The following is a 13,122-nucleotide window of genomic DNA, read 5'->3' as shown; positions in this document are numbered from 1 at the left end:
TGTGTAAAATTTATTTACACCGCGACTTACCGAGGCGTGTGATTCTGAAGTCTAAAATGTTCTTCGTACGGTAACGCTACGTGGAAAGGCGCCCTTTTACACGCACGTGAATATACATATGTAAAATGCTACGTGTAGCGAAGCGAGGAAACAGGACAAGTCGAGCAGGTGTAAAGCCAAAGGTAAAAGGATATAGAGTAGCTATATGGTCAGGGCACGTACACACGTGAGAAATACTTGCGTTTTGAAGACAACAAGGCGTTAGCCAGTAAATAACTACAATAATAATTAGCTGGGTGGTTGCGCCAAGCATTATAAACCATATTAGGTAAACGGTAACTAGACTATCTTGCCCGTTTCATGAAATTCTCCGTAATTCACTGTCATGGGGTTTGTCCTCGTTCTTCGGTCAAGAAAAGAAATTCTCAGTCCCCCGAGGGACTTATGGAGTTACCAGTTTTAGTATGACAGTCATCACGCGTTGCCTGTACTCTTTCGGATTCTTACGTGGCGTTTTACTATATCTTTCCAATTCACAAGGACCGCCGCCTTTCGGACGAATCCTCGATACCCACGGCATTACGCGGGCATTGTGCTTTCGTGGAAGGGCGTCGTAAAGTTCTAAAGGCATAATTAATCCCACGGGGTCTCTTCCACGTTAAATAAATGCGTTGAAAGTGATGTATTCCAAATTGCCAGCTCCTTGCCGCTAATTGCCGCTATTAGTAACTCTGTGCCAGGGAAAACATTAACATAAGAGACAATGACAAATGACAGTGAGACGGGAACGGGGTAACGCGTAGGGGCGCCTGTGATTTTTGGGAACGTACCGGACTGACGGCGTCGTGCGAACGAACGTTTTGGGGAATTTTGAATTTTCGATCGCACGAAGGGGAAAAATTTGAAATTATTATTTCAAGATATTCTTGAAAAAGAGACACGTGGAATGTGGAGTAAGTACTATAACGAGTACGGTGGATCTGTTCGGTCTGGCGGCTTGATGGACGCAGCGAGGCCAGAAGTGAAAAAGATGACAGTAAGGAAGAAAGGGGGAATCGATACCGCGAGAAAGAGCAAGGCGCGAAGAGAGAGCATTGTTAGGCAATATAATGTATTAATTAATGTATAATGTGGAAAGGGAGAATGATCGAAGCGGATACGAGAGAATGGCTGACATCCCAGGTCTATGCACCATCATCGCATTCACTACCACTATTGATTAGGATGACTCTGGGGTTTCGAGATAAGCTCGTCTCACTCTACCCATAAAGCCTTCGCCTTTAGACTTACGTAGATTGAGTTCGGATGGGAGTGGCGTACTTCAAACGCCTCCGCATTAATTATTAGGTGGACCGAGATTTCTCGCGGCGGACGTCAAAAAATCTTGGTGCCACATTCCCAATGGGGAGACCTGCCACGTGAGAAATATACCTGAACCCGATGTGACCTGGTCAGTGGTTACTCGAGGATCACGCCTAGGAATTACTTGACGGGTCAGAGATTAGACGCGGGGCAAAACAAGGTGCAGCTGGACCTGACCAAGTCGCAAAAATTGCTCCCGGGCGGCAGGTGCCTCGGATTCCTCTGGGCTGCGTGGAGGTTCGCATTACTTGCGTCCTCGTTACCTTCCCCCCCAACTCCCTCGCTCCCTCTTATCATTATTGTTATTACAATTTCGGTACGAAGCTGATGAACCGATGCGAAGCTGAGGTTGTTCGGACCCAGGGCAAGGATGCCGGGGTGTGGGATGAAGTAGGAGAGCCAAGAGAGTTTAAAGAAAGGAGGGGGGAGGTAAATAGAGAAGGACAAGACACGAGGAAGGAAGGAAGAAAAGAATGAGATGGCGGAGGTGGAGTGCGAGCCAGAATCCAAAGAGACGAGATGAGATGAGAAGAGAAAAGAAGAGGAGGCTCCGCAGGTTCGTGGTTAGCCCTTGGTAATTTGTAGATCCGATATCATCGCTGCCAGTTATTCAGAGGCGCATGAATATACGTACCAGCCCGACTACCTATCTACCGATAGCACCTCCTCGGCCTCCTCCCTGCTTCTTTCTCGACTCCTCGACTACACGACTCCACGGCTCCACCTTGGACTCTCCCATATACTCTCCCTCGAGCGAAGCCGCCAGCCCGTGTAATACGATCGTCGGGCAAACCAGGGGACCCTTTCCTTTCCCTCGTTACAGATTCCCGACAACGACGTCTCTGGATCGCCAAGAAAAACTCAAGTAGGACGGAACTTCAGGATTCGATATTTGACGCCTCGAACGAACGAGAGAGAAATTAACAAGGTCGCCAATAACCATTAAACAAAATTTCATATCATTGAAAATCGCATTTTTCATAGCTTAAAGACGTATAGGAATTCGTAAATGATGTAAAATTATCAAAGTATCACCTCCCCCTGTTTTACTGCACTTTATAGAAAATTCTAAAGTTTTTATAATATATATTTTTTTTTTCTTCTCAAACATCTTTTCCCCAGCATCCTCCTCTACTAAGTCTCTTCTCGCGCACCAAAAATCTTTTCCTCGGAATTAACAGCGCGAACGCGGCATTTCATGTAACACGATAGTTCACCACCACAACCCTTTCCTTCGTTACAGATTTTCAACGGCGTCTGAGGAAAAACAATACTAGAATACCGTTCAATGGTGCTACGCCGTGAGCGCCGCGGTTAATGGTTGTCAAGATCGGTTAGCGGGATATTTCCTCTCGTGTGGGCATTGGCCATTGATGTCACGGGTTCTTGCTATGTTCCGTAGAGAGTAAGGAAGAGTGTGGACCTTCTTTCATATGACGAGAATTCTGTCGCATGGCGTTACGAGAGCCATAAGAAGACCGTATAGGTTCAACTCACAGCGTTTTGCTTATAATACATATATATATATTTTTTCCTGTTCTCTGTTATATATACTATACCTACATATGTTTATAATACATAGGCATACATATGTACACTCCGGAGGTGAGATGCCAAAGGAAGGAGGAACGTCGACGTCGCCTTCCCGAGAAGGAACCCCTCTTTATTTCACGGGACGCTTTGTCGAACGCTCGAGTGCGGGTTTCTTCATGTCTTTGTTAGCGAGGCGAGAAATTCTGTCTGTCCTCTACAATTACTCGGGCCTGCGCCTCCTCCTCTATTCCCCATGCATGTGCATACTCACTTTCTGGACCTATAGTACGTGCACTCTCAGCTCTTACTCATTGCTTACCGCCGCTTCGGTCCAAGTGTGATCCCGCGACAATCGACTAGCTTCGCTCCCATTCATTCCACCCCTATACTGTAGTACACTAAAATTATAATACAGTATATGCTATTCGTACGAACTTGCACAAGTATGAAAAATTATACTGGTATACGCATCGCGCGTATTTTCGTAATGCTAATTGGTAATTGCCACGGAGGCTTTTATTATCGATTCAAAAATTTTTTCAGGCATTCCGTATTGATATCCGTTGAATTTAACGTATCCTGGAATTTCACTGATCTACACAGGTATATAGCAATGCTTTTATGTTCGTACACCGATACACCCTGTTCCATTTTAGGGAGACGAAAGTTTCGTGGACTCTGTCGTGCGTGAGCACTCTTGACTTTTAGGTACATGGGTGCGTGCATACATTAAGCGCACGGCTTCACGAGATACGCGGTTTCTTTAATCTTAATCAGAAGACGTATGGACGTAGCGGGTAACTACATTTGAACACGAGTACGCCATTAGCAAACAAGATCACCTACCTGACCCTCTACTCTCGCTGCCCTCCGCTCGTTGTGGCGCTCTAAAAACACCTCTGTAAATTAGTGATAAAACAGCGTGTGGGTGTCCGCGATATTTAGGTAAGAATTGCACGCCGAAGATCGTACCTTGAAATCGATCGTTCGTTTCATTTATTGCCAGGAACAGTCGTACGCGACGATACACATCTGGATTGGCCAGGGAAAATAAAATCTCTAGGGACTTTTTTTTTCTTCCTATAATTCCCTAAGCTATTACTTATTGCAAATTTGTAATTATAACGAGCCAGTTATATTATGTATCTATACGTCCATATAGGCGTTATCGACACAACCAGGAAGCCGATAGTCACCGGTTTCGTTATCACTCGGTGCGTATGTATGTACGTTTATATATGTTCCTACGTTATTCCTATATGTGCACGAAGCCTTGTATTTTAAAACGCAAATTCCGTTCTGCGTGGATACATTCTAAATCGTGTTACATACGCGATGTACGTGTACGCGTATCGTGATTACTTACGTTATCTAATTAATGTCTCGTTAACTTAAGGATTCCGATGGGGATCTAATCAGTTTTTTTACACCCCGCCTGAATCGTTCTTGCACACGATTATTCGAATAGTCGATACTCTCTCGTTGAACTGCTTTCCCGACTTTCATTTACTTCAGCAATGAAGTAAGCAAGTTTCAAACGTAACCTCGATTAACTCAACGAATTGTCAGACATCTTTTTTTTGTGTGTTAACAAAAAATTCCGACACGATAGAAACGCACAGAAAATCATTACGATTACTCATAGCTTCTCGGGACACTGTTCCAAATATATACGTTTGATTAGTTATGCTATTCAGTTCTCCTAGAATCGATAGCATTCGTTCGGCACGCTTTGCCACGAACACGATAAATCACGAGTACGTAAGAAACTGAAAGTTTTGTCACAGAGCTATATAGTCGCGTAATATTCTCTGGGGAATTATTCTAGGGTAATCGTAAAATTATATAAACCTCAAAGATATACTGTGTAGGTCACTCTCCAGTAGACATTAAATAATGACCTGCCGTCGCACGTCGCATCGTGGAGGTCGTATGTGACTACCTAAAATCCTACACGGTAACCTATAGTTGCGTAGGTAATCATTCCGGTATGATTCATCGAAATTAATTATATTCGACAATAATAAATGACAAAGTCCAAAATCATTAATTATACGCTAAGCTCAGACAATGCCTGACGAAACTTTTATATCGACCAATCCATACCAAGTACAACACACTATATGCTACCGAGCCAACGGGGAAATAATCAAAACCCGTTACAATGTCCGCATACAGCTGGAAAGTCATCGTGGGCTTAATTGCTGCAAATTACCTTGCCAATTATTTTCAACGTGGGCACGGACGAGCCGACCCACCTAGAAACACGATCGTTCAGTCAATGAAGGTCTATTCTATATATAGATTATATGTAGTGTATATAGTGTATATAATATAATAACAATAACTTATAAAAATTCGCCACCGTGTTTCTGTAACTTCTTGTATAGTCTAGTAACATCGCAGAAACAATCAACCTCCAGCATCCTTTCTTCTCGACGGCCGTAGACCAGCGAGTCCAACCTGAGCCACGACCAATGCAAGATATATTATAGTCGGCATGAAAATAGTAGGCTTAAAGTTGTTACACCCACATCGGCCACCTACTAGCGCTCGGACGTCTGTCAACCTGAGTTTCAACGTCAACGTCAACGTCAACGCTAGGCGAAGGGATCTGAAAGGCCGACATCATTAGCCAACCTCCCTCGCCCTACCTACCACTAAACACCATATTTTAATTACCCTCATGCTACAAGACTCTATCTATAGGCAACTATACGCATTTACGATTGAAATGTGATATCGGTTTACAATATAGCTATAATTGCGTACAAACCGATAGGATCGATACGCCGTCGCTCTTACTCGACGTATCGAGCCGACACTTACTCTGGTAATTAGCAGAAAAATTCAACTGGAAATTATTCGACGTAAGGCACCCTATCCGGTGGATGTATATCAACCAATTAGAAACGTTTCTGGCATATCAATTAATAACGGATTGTCATTTATGCTTGAATTTTTATCATGGTGAATTGACTATATTTTCAATATTAGATAAGACGCACATTTGCGGTTGGCGTGGAAATTGTATCTGATTTCGGAAATTTCATGTAACAGCTATTTAATATTTCCTGATTGCGTATATTATTATTGTTCGTTTAATTTCCGTTCGCAACGCTGGAAGTCTAAAAATACAATTTTGAATTCTACATGTTCCTTGTCATAGATTTTGGAGTCTACGAGAGGCTTCGGAATTTGAAGTGTTCCTGGTCGTAGCCTTTGCAGTCTTAGTATCTTTAATAGTCCTAAGCTTTCCGGCCCTAGTGGAATTATCCAAATTCCACGCACCCTAGAGCAATTTTCTGGTACAATCGCAGGTGCATAACAGCGCCATCTTGTGGAATTTGCCGGAACGAACTAAAATTCTCCCCTATGAAAATACATGTCTAAAATTCTCGTTCCATGCCCCTTAATGGAATTTTTCGGAACTATCGTAGATGCTTGACAACGCTATTTAGTGGAGCTTTCTAGAACTAAGGAGAACGAATTTACAAGACACGCATTTTCGCGGGGTGAATTTTTTTTTAGTTCCGGAAACCTCCGCCTGATGGTGCTGTGAAGGGCCTGCGCTAGTTCCGGAGAATTCCGCTAGGAAGCGTCGAACGTGAAGTTCATAGAGCATCTCCTAAAATTGAACTTTTGTAAGGACTAAATTTGTTGGTTCCTGCTAAGGTTGCTAAGGATACTACGACTGCAAAAGCTACAACCAGGAACACTCCAAATCCCGAACACTCCCGTAGACTCCAAAACCTATGATGAGGAATACATGGGATCCAACACGGAATATGTAGACTTTCAACTTTGCGAACGGAAATTAAACGAACAATGATAATACGCGCAATCGATGAGGATTCAAAAAATATTAAATAGTGGTCAAAATAAATTTTCAAAATCGTGCGCCGTTTCACCGCAAACGTGCATCTTATCTGATGCACTCTCTATAATATTATAAAATTATATATCTACATTTCTAATTAATGGTCATCTATAATATCGTCTGTTTTTCAAATATCGCGAGGACTACTTGAAAACACAAAAAGTAGGTCTCTGGGTTCAGTCAACTGCAAACTCTCCCATTTACTATGGAAGCGAAGCATTGCTCTCTATATAACGAGAGAACGGAGTGGCAACAGGTGGGTCCATGCCGAATCCACTTTGACCCGTTTCAACGAGAAACTCCTTTCGAGTACGAAGCCTCAGGGGCTTCGTTTGTTCCCTCAGTCATGAGTTTTCCCTGAAATTTCAGTAAAATCAGAAACTGCACGGCAATTAGGCTTCATGCATATATGTATGACTTGCAAAAAAAAAATGTAAGAGCGATGATTAGTATGAAGTAGAAAAAGAGAGAAACACTCAGAGTTATTTAATAAGATGGAAATGAGAATGAATGGAATAAAAAATTTTCGACCGTCCTTCTATATAAATGAATATAACTGTTAACTGTTCAACGATCCGCAACGATTTTTCTCCTGTGAAATTAGTTTATTGCACGATCCGGAATGAACGCGAACGTCGACTAACTGGACCCCAGTGGTCTCGTAGGACGAGTTACTCGAACCGTGGGAAGTTATGCAAAAAGTGTCCTACCAAGAAAGTAGATACCTACCTAACCTACCTACCTACCTATCTAGCAGTATACTTGTTGACTATGTTGATGATAGGAAGAACCAGAACTCACCTTCCCTCATAATCGTCAACATTTCAAACCAGTTGTGCTGAAGAATGAGCAACGTGTAACCAGCAACGAGCCGACCTGCGCGGCTTCGAACTGACACGCGTGAAATATTTTTGCTGTACGATGTCTTCATGAATGCGCGAGGTAATGAAATTGCATGCTTGAGGATAGATATAGTTTGCACCAACAGCCTCTTCCTCTCAAGAGAGAGAGAGAGAGAGAGAGAGAGAGAGAGAGAGAGAGAGAGAGAGACAGACTGGATGTTACCTGAAATAAGAAGACCAGAAAGGCAGCTGACAAGACTAAGCAGCTACTAATATACGCGTTAAGACTGCTACTGTGAGAGATGACGGGTAATAAAAAATGGGCGAATTCTTAAAACATACAGAAAACTTATGAATTGGTTCCGAAGATCATAAATTAGTCGTTCGAAACGTGAAAAATCCTGGCTGATCATTCCATCACGTTTCACGATATAACTGTAATTCACTTCAATCGGGCATCGTCACTACAATGTTGGAGTACTCTCATTTTTTTTAAATCCCTCGTCAAACCAAAATCCACTTGTTACTCTTGAGTTCATTCATTTCTTATATACATATACATCATATATATATTTAACTATTACATAAAGGCTTTGTTGCTGCGAAAAACTCTTGAAAATAACGAGTATATCAAAGTTACTATAGGCATAGTATATACGTATATAGTTGAATGTAGTTGATGGTGTCCGAGCTATGAAGGGGAAGTCCCGCACAATTCTCAGGACTAAAGTCGGGAAAGGATCGAAAGTCCTTATCAGATTTGTCGGTCCCTTCCTTGGCTCTAAGCGAACGAGACCCTAGAGGCGAATCCTTGAATATTTCAGAACTGGGGAGCCCTCATTGACAATGCTTGGAACACTCGAGCTACCCTTCATTCCCGGACATCGCTAAGACATTAACAAGGGATCGTTATGGTCCGTGTACATGCTCTTGGTTTATTCGTGAAGACCTCTCGAGAATTTTCGAGAACTTGAAAATCCATCTTATCGAATCAGTAATTGAAGCTAAGGATTCTTAGTATGCAGATACTATATGTATGCATATACTATATATACGCATATAATCACTCTCGAATTCAGATTATTTGTCTGAAACATGGTCTCTATTAAATAAATGCAAAGGAGTCATTGGAAAATTAGAAAAGTGCATCCACATGTAGACCAGCCTGGTACCGATCAGTCATTGTCGTCTCGACGATAAATCCACGTTCCAGGTTTTTCTAGAACGATCGGTTAGCGGTAGAAGGCAATCGATGCACCATTCCGTCTAGATTGATTCTAGAAGCATCCCCCGCAGCCCCGTACTACCCTGTCGAATACCATCTGTCGCTCTTGAGATACCAATAATTTTCCCAGCATCGATTTCCTCTCTGCTCTTTACGATTTCACTCCGATCGACTCTTGAATACCTGAAACAAAAATTATCGTGAACTAGAAGGTTATCAAGGGTTATCGCTGTTTGCCGTTGCTTTGTCAGCTGGGAATGACGAATGTCCTGCCCTTCTGTGACTCCAGTTTACCTCTAGTAACGTAGAACTATACCTATAGGTATTCTTGCAGGAAATACAGGTATAAAAAGTACGAACAGGACCCCAACACCATTATTCCATCCTTGGGGTTAGACAGCCAGATCGGACCCTAAAACCCTTCCTAGGATAACGGAACCATTAAGCTTGTCCATCCGCTGACCATAGTCTGCCAAGATGTGAACGTATATGGTATCCTGGTACGTCAGTCTCAGAACTCGAAGTCCGTGTAAACGAAACCCAGGAACTTCGAGTTCAGAAAGCTGAGGCTGGTTCGTAGATAAACAGGAGTTTAATCGTCCGGTGACGTCATCCACGAGCGTAGCCTTTCTCGGGACTGGTTCGGATGCCAATTACCCAAAGGTCGAGAGTCACTAGGATGTCAGGTAGCGGGTTAGTTCCTAACTGGTACGCAGGCATTCTCAGTTTAGTATATAATCTTTTTTTTTCAAATTCACCTAACCTGATCCGAATAGCATGAATTTTGGAAACACGATACTGGCGGATGAGATAAATCCGTGCAGAGTGACAGGAAATATCGGCCACTGATTAGGAGCATAGCTACTGGGGGTAGTCTGAAAGTGCTACTCTTTGTCGCCTTTAAAGGAAGTATACGGTATCTCGTTCCAGAATGCAGAAAATTCAAAGAAATAGTACAGATAAGATTTGGTAACATGGAAGACAAATTTTATTTTTTCTACTTGAATGTTATATACACTTCTACATCCTGTACCTACGACCCCAGGAATCCTAGAGGGAATCTGGAAGTTAATTTTGTACGAGAAGGGATCCGGCTGGTGGTGAGACTCATGTCAGAGGTCAGGGAAGACACACGTAACTATGGAACAATAATACCAGCTGGAGGGTGCATCCCATTAGGGTTGCCACAGCCCCGCCGATTCTAAAGACCCTGAAGCGATCTGGCAAGTATATGCCATGCATTATTAACGCGTGCGCACGCGGGAACGCGACAGACGAGCGCCGTCTAATGACCAATATATATTCATCGGCTTAATTAATTTACAGATGGGAAAGACTCATGAACGTCAAGGTCAGTTGAGCCATGAAATAATTTTTATTTTTGAAATTTCATAATTTTTATACGAGTGTGATATGTCACAACGCGGACTAAAATTTTAGCAGGTTTTGTAACGAGAAAAAAGATTTAATTATTTAAAATCATCAAATAAAACTTTCGTCTTGTTAATTGGTGATTTACCGTAAAAACATTTTTTCCCCCTTAATCATTCGACTAATGAGACTCGTATCGGATAATATAAACAAATTCAATTCCGTTCACCAGTAGTTAAATTATCTACGGTTAATTTATGATTTTACCATAAATTCCAGATAAGTATTTTCAATCTTCTGAAATTATTAAAGAAAAAAATGTTTTTCATAAAAAATAATTATGTCTCGCGTGATAAAGTCTAAATACTCTTTTTCACGTATCCCGTCAAAAACTTCAGGCAAACTAGGTGCGTTAAACACAGCATAATAGAGGCTCATTACTATGGGCAGATTCTACTTTGAGCCTCGATTAAGTTCAGAGGGCGAAAATATATAATTGACACGGAAATGCGACTTCGTAAGGGAGGCTTTTTTTCTTTAGCCATATATACATACATACATATATCACGTGCCAACCCTTCTTATTTCCATAGTCAGAAAGAGACTCGACTCAGTCACCACCCTAGAGCGTCTGAATAAAAGCCAACACATCACACCCCATAGATATACGTGCGGGTCCGTAGAAAAAAAAAAGAAGGAATAAAAGGAAAAAGATTTACAACCCTCGTATGAAATTCATACGCACTTCGCACCTACTAGCTACGCTTGGGGCATCAAAGGGTCCGGAAAAACATGGCCGACGCGAACAAGAGATATCCCGTCATAATCGAACTTCAAGTCGCCCAGTTCTCGCGCTCAGTTCCTTTATGCTCTCGTGGGGGATCCACGCTATTCACATCTACAAATACATATACCTATACAGATCCACTACTGGCAGCATCCCTTAACCATATCCAGGAAATGGTGGGCGCTCTCAAATGGATTCACCATCGAAATAGCTTTCGTGCCTAATAACCGGGTGTGCGTTATGCGCGGAGTGCATCGAGACAACAGACTTTGCACTTGCATTCCCACCAAGTCCATGGGGGAACCTTGGGTAGATAAAAATGATACGAACGATGGGGGACCATAGTTAAAAAATCCAGGGGTACCTTCAGGAACGGATTAAGGTAGATAATAAGTCTGCAAATTACAGAGGATTATTACAGGCACTAAAGTACGGAGGAAAGAGTATTACATATAGTACGTGTCAAGTTCATTATTTATATTAACCTCAAGATTAACGAAAACGGTACAAAAATATAACGGGTGTACGTATCACTTAATTTATTTGAAAATAAAAATTTGCCAACCACTTCGAAAGCCTAATCTCGCCGACGTTAATAATCATACATGGTTTATTGATAATTGTTACAACAGCATTGTTGCCTGTAGACGCATTACGTAATAACGTTTAAAGCGCGCCCAACGATTCGGTCGAGTTTCATGATTTATGTTAATTGCCAGAAAGTTTATCATTTATGATAATTAATTCCGAGCATTGGAATACATTAAAAAAGTATCCTGACACGCGACTGGCTCTCCCGCGATGGAAAGGGAATGTGTCGGACATTAGACACCCATAACCGTACCGAGCATCTTTTTATTCCCACAGGAATATCCGCTGGTAAATCAAATTTATCGGAGATATAAAATTTAATGAACTCTAATATGCTTACGGAATAAAATATCTCACGAGAAACAGAGCATTGCCAGACATTCGCTCTCGCTGACTTCTTTTTAAGAGCTCTAAGAAACATAATATCTGTGACACTTTTTTTTCCTAATAAATACACGGCCAATCTCTTACCTCGCCGTAGCACGGCGTAGGCAACCGAATAGGCAACTGGCGATAGGTAAACGTGCCGTGTATAAAAAGAGTAGAAAAAAAAGAGAGAGAGAAACAATGAACTGACTTGCACAGAGAAATCGAGGAAGTACCACTAGAAATGAAGTCCAACGCCAGAGGAGTCAAGCGACCATTTCACGGTCCAATAAGTCACTCGAGCGATTCCGCTGAATTCTGCGTTCTTTCTACAATGCGTAATAATTTACGCTATGGTAAATAATCCCGTGGGACCTTCGCGCAATATAACCCTGCCGTACCGTAGTCGCGACTACGCCTCTCAACGTCCATAGCTTCTCGCACCTTTACTAATGGCTGCCGCTCGGCCAGCCACCGTCAGATAAGTCGTAAATATAATCCGCAAGTTTTACGCTCGCCGCGCCTGCTAGACACACGCCTATTCGTTACGCCGGGCCAAGCAAAGAGTTTCGGGTCGGTGACCCCGACGATTAATAACCATTTTTAGGAGGCCTTCTCCTTGCGCCTCTTTCAACGAAGTATGCACGCCGTGGCAGCGTGTATCGAGGAAAGGCGTGTATGCCGCGTCCGCGGCCTTTCCGCACGAGAAAATTTTGCTGCCTCGTTTTCTTTCAGTCGGACGCGATATTGAAACTCGAAACTTTTACATTATCCTAAACCTGTTCTAGAAAAGAAAATTGACCGACGACCGTGGCACTACCTATACTAACGACGAAAATCGATCGCGCCTTTATTCCCCCCTGGGTCGCTCAAACTTTCCGGGAACTTCTCATCCTGGCTTTTCTCGGGCGAGAGAGCTTTTAAATAGGTTATAATTATTTACGCTTCAACTGCTCGGTTATTACGAACTGAATCCAAGTTTTACATAACACGGCTTTTCCCAAACTTTGGAACGGGCGGAAACAATTTTTCTTAAAGCTCGTACACCGCTGTATAAAGTTTATGCTGTACACGTTATGTTATTGTCGCTTTGATTTTTGACAATTATTTCATACCACATCAAAGCGTCCCGTATGGTAATCACCGATTGTTCTCTTTTTGTTGC

At 42.3% G+C, this 13,122-nt stretch overlaps 2 protein-coding genes across 6 annotated transcripts in view; one reads left to right on the top strand and one right to left on the bottom strand.

Moving 5' to 3' along the window:
- Positions 1-13,122, bottom strand: part of LOC107274754 — a 130,323-nt gene that overhangs the window by 73,930 nt on the left and 43,271 nt on the right. For 3 of the 5 annotated variants that reach the window (XR_001539525.2, XM_025091917.1, XM_025091918.1), the window contains one exon: positions 8,143-9,025. The exons of 1 other annotated variant lie outside the window; for it this stretch is intronic. Coding sequence is in view for 2 of the 4 variants with exons in the window: in XM_025091917.1 (XP_024947685.1) it covers positions 8,884-9,025 (142 nt within the window). In the remaining 2 variants the exon portion in view is untranslated. Of the gene's footprint in view, positions 1-8,142; positions 9,026-13,122 lie in introns of those variants that run through there. One more of the 5 variants, XR_003061879.1, reaches the window with a different exon arrangement.
- The window catches only part of LOC107274753 (ephrin-B1), a 529,858-nt gene that overhangs the window by 478,957 nt on the left and 37,779 nt on the right, over positions 1-13,122 (top strand). The gene's annotated exons all lie outside the window — the stretch shown is intronic.

This window comes from Cephus cinctus, unplaced genomic scaffold (assembly GCF_000341935.2).
Source record: "Cephus cinctus unplaced genomic scaffold, Ccin1 Ccin1_scaffold0101, whole genome shotgun sequence".
Taxonomy (NCBI): domain Eukaryota; kingdom Metazoa; phylum Arthropoda; class Insecta; order Hymenoptera; family Cephidae; genus Cephus; species Cephus cinctus.
This window is presented reverse-complemented; position numbering and strand designations above follow the sequence as displayed.